This window comes from Sinocyclocheilus anshuiensis, unplaced genomic scaffold, assembly GCF_001515605.1.
Source record: "Sinocyclocheilus anshuiensis isolate Anshui unplaced genomic scaffold, SAMN03320099.WGS_v1.1 scaffold682, whole genome shotgun sequence".
Classification (NCBI taxonomy): Eukaryota; Metazoa; Chordata; class Actinopteri; order Cypriniformes; family Cyprinidae; genus Sinocyclocheilus; species Sinocyclocheilus anshuiensis.
In genome coordinates this window covers 252,239-254,693 of record NW_015547682.1, presented here as the reverse complement: position 1 = coordinate 254,693, position 2,455 = coordinate 252,239, and the positions used below count along the sequence as shown (strand labels likewise).

The window sequence follows — 2,455 nt, the reverse complement described above, 5'->3', positions numbered from 1 at the left end:
CACACTCACACACACACTCACACACACACACACACACACACACAAGGATGTGTTTCTGTCAGGACTAGAGTTATTAACCAGTCACTTCTGTGGTAGTTCATTATGAGCTCCCACTTGTGCCAAAATCAAGTCGACTGCTCTGTACTACACACTTTAGTGCATGTCTACAGTCACTGTGAGTTTGCTGAGATCAGTATACTGTATGTTGATGTGTGTGTTCTGTTCATGGGAGCTTTCTCACCATCGTTCTAAAACTCTGAATATGATGACAAAGAATGAAACCCAGTGACTTCAGATTCATTCATGTTATAGAACAGAAAAATAAATATTTTAGAAAACTCATTATTAATCTAAATATTTGGTTTGTTTATCTGTAAAATGCACCGCAGAGCGAACTTATAAAGCATAAAACTGATCTGAACACACAACAGCAGTAACACTAGTCAGATGAAATGCACAAACAGAACGGCATAATTAACGGTTGTGTCTCCAGATCATCAGGGTTTGCTGATGGCCCATCAACAGAAGAGCTCGTCTTTACGCTCGAGAAGCCGTCAGTCTTTGTTTAGTATTCAGAATAATTCACTGCAGGTGAAAACAGGAGCTAAACTGGGAAACTGAGTAATTAGGAAGCCGATTAAGCGTCCGTCTTATTTTACGATGCGTCATGGGTCAGTCATGAAAGCCGAATCCTGTGACTGAAGATTAGTGTCTTCTAAAAGGATTCCTCGCTGTCTGAGGAGCGTTTGTGAGCTGATTCTCGCTCTGCTGTCTCCTCAGGCTCTACGAGTCTCCCAGCTCTCATCTGCGGTCCGGCGCTGGTCTGGACGCTCTGCAGTGGACTCGACATGTTCTGGATCAGCTGGACACTGCACGACACTCGCTCGGCCAAAGACTGGAGTCCGGTACGTCAAACCAGACCAGAACTGTATGAAAACATCAGATATTCCATGTTCATTTGCTCTCTGAAGTGACTTTCATCGTCAGTCCCTCTTATTCATCAGCCACCTTCATAATGAGACAAACTTCCAACATACAGTACATAATAAGATTATGCTTGTGGATCACGTGACTTTAAAGGGTCGGTTCGTCTAAAAGAGCAGATATTTCATCATTCGCTCACCTCTCATGTCGCTCCAAACACATAAGACTTCTGTTCCTCTTCAGAACACAAATGAAGATATTTATAATATGTGACCCTGGAGCACAAAACCAGTCATAAGGGTCAATTTTGTGAAATTGAGATTTATACATCATCTGAAAGCTGAATAAATACGCTCTCCATTGATGTATGGTTTGTTAGGATAGGACAATATTTGGCTGAGATACAACTATTTGAAAATCTGGAATCTGAGGGTGCAAAAAAATCTAAATATTGAGAAAATCATCTTTAAAGTTGTTCAAATGAAGTTCTTAGCAATGCATATTACTAATCAAAAATTAAGTTTTGATATATTTACAGTAGGAAATTTACTAAATATCTCCATGAAACATCTTTACTTAATATCCTAATGATTTTTGGCATCAAAGAAAACTGTATAATTTTGACCCATACAATGTATTGTTGGCTATTGCTACAAATATCCCCCAGCGACTTAAGACTGCTTTTGTGCTGCAGAGACACATTTCATGTGATTTTACAGTAAAATACTGTTACATTTTTATTAATTAATTTTTTTAAGTAATTTACTGTTAAAGTTTTTGAAAGTGGAAAAAAACAAGTCGTCTTATAATTTACAGTAAAAAAACGTAAAATGACATTGAAAATTGACGAAAACTAATTTAAGTATTTCATTAGGTTGGCATTTTAACATTATATCTGTTAATAAAATATACTGCACTTTTTTTTTTACTGTGAATTTCAGTTAAATCTATCAAACCTAAAATGTTGGTGCTGTATTTTTTACAGTGAAGTTCTGGCAGCTGTTGGTATTTGATCTTAGTTTTGACAGATTGTTTTTCAGTGCAAGAATGAAGGCTTCAGGATCAGTTTGTGGTGACGAGGTCAGTGACGAGGATATGAGGACCAATGTAAGGACACGGCCGGATATAAACACAGGAGCTCAGAATAACCAGCGTCATCTTATTAACGCTGCTTCATCTAGTCAGTATGTGACTAGTGTTCAAGCGGCGGGGGGGCGGAGCCATCATGAATATGTAAATGAGAGAGTGTGACGGACAGCTCTGACTCTGGGACGCTTGTAATGCGCTCAGGATTTAGTTGTAAGCTCGTTACTCGGCTAAATAAACCCTGTGTCACAAAGATACCCGAGCTAGTCACAGCGTTAACCCCTTACTAACCAGTGCTGATGCTGCTATATTTGGCCTGTAGGAGTTAGACGAGCCGTAACTATAGCAACCGTGTTTACATGAAAGGAGCCGGCTGTTCATGCTAAGTGTAGTGTGCAGCGTGTTATTACTGAACAGCAGATTTAGCACTAGTGTGCATGAACAT

The 2,455-nt window shown here is 39.2% G+C and overlaps 1 protein-coding gene across 2 annotated transcripts in view; it reads left to right on the top strand.

Moving 5' to 3' along the window:
* slain1b (SLAIN motif family, member 1b) overlaps window positions 1-2,455 on the top strand; it is a 26,310-nt gene that overhangs the window by 1,377 nt on the left and 22,478 nt on the right. For both annotated transcript variants that reach the window (XR_001635816.1, XM_016505635.1), the window contains exon 2: window positions 781-905. Coding sequence is in view for 1 of the 2 variants with exons in the window: in XM_016505635.1 (XP_016361121.1) it covers window positions 781-905 (125 nt within the window). In the remaining variant the exon portion in view is untranslated. The remainder of the gene's footprint in view (window positions 1-780; window positions 906-2,455) is intronic.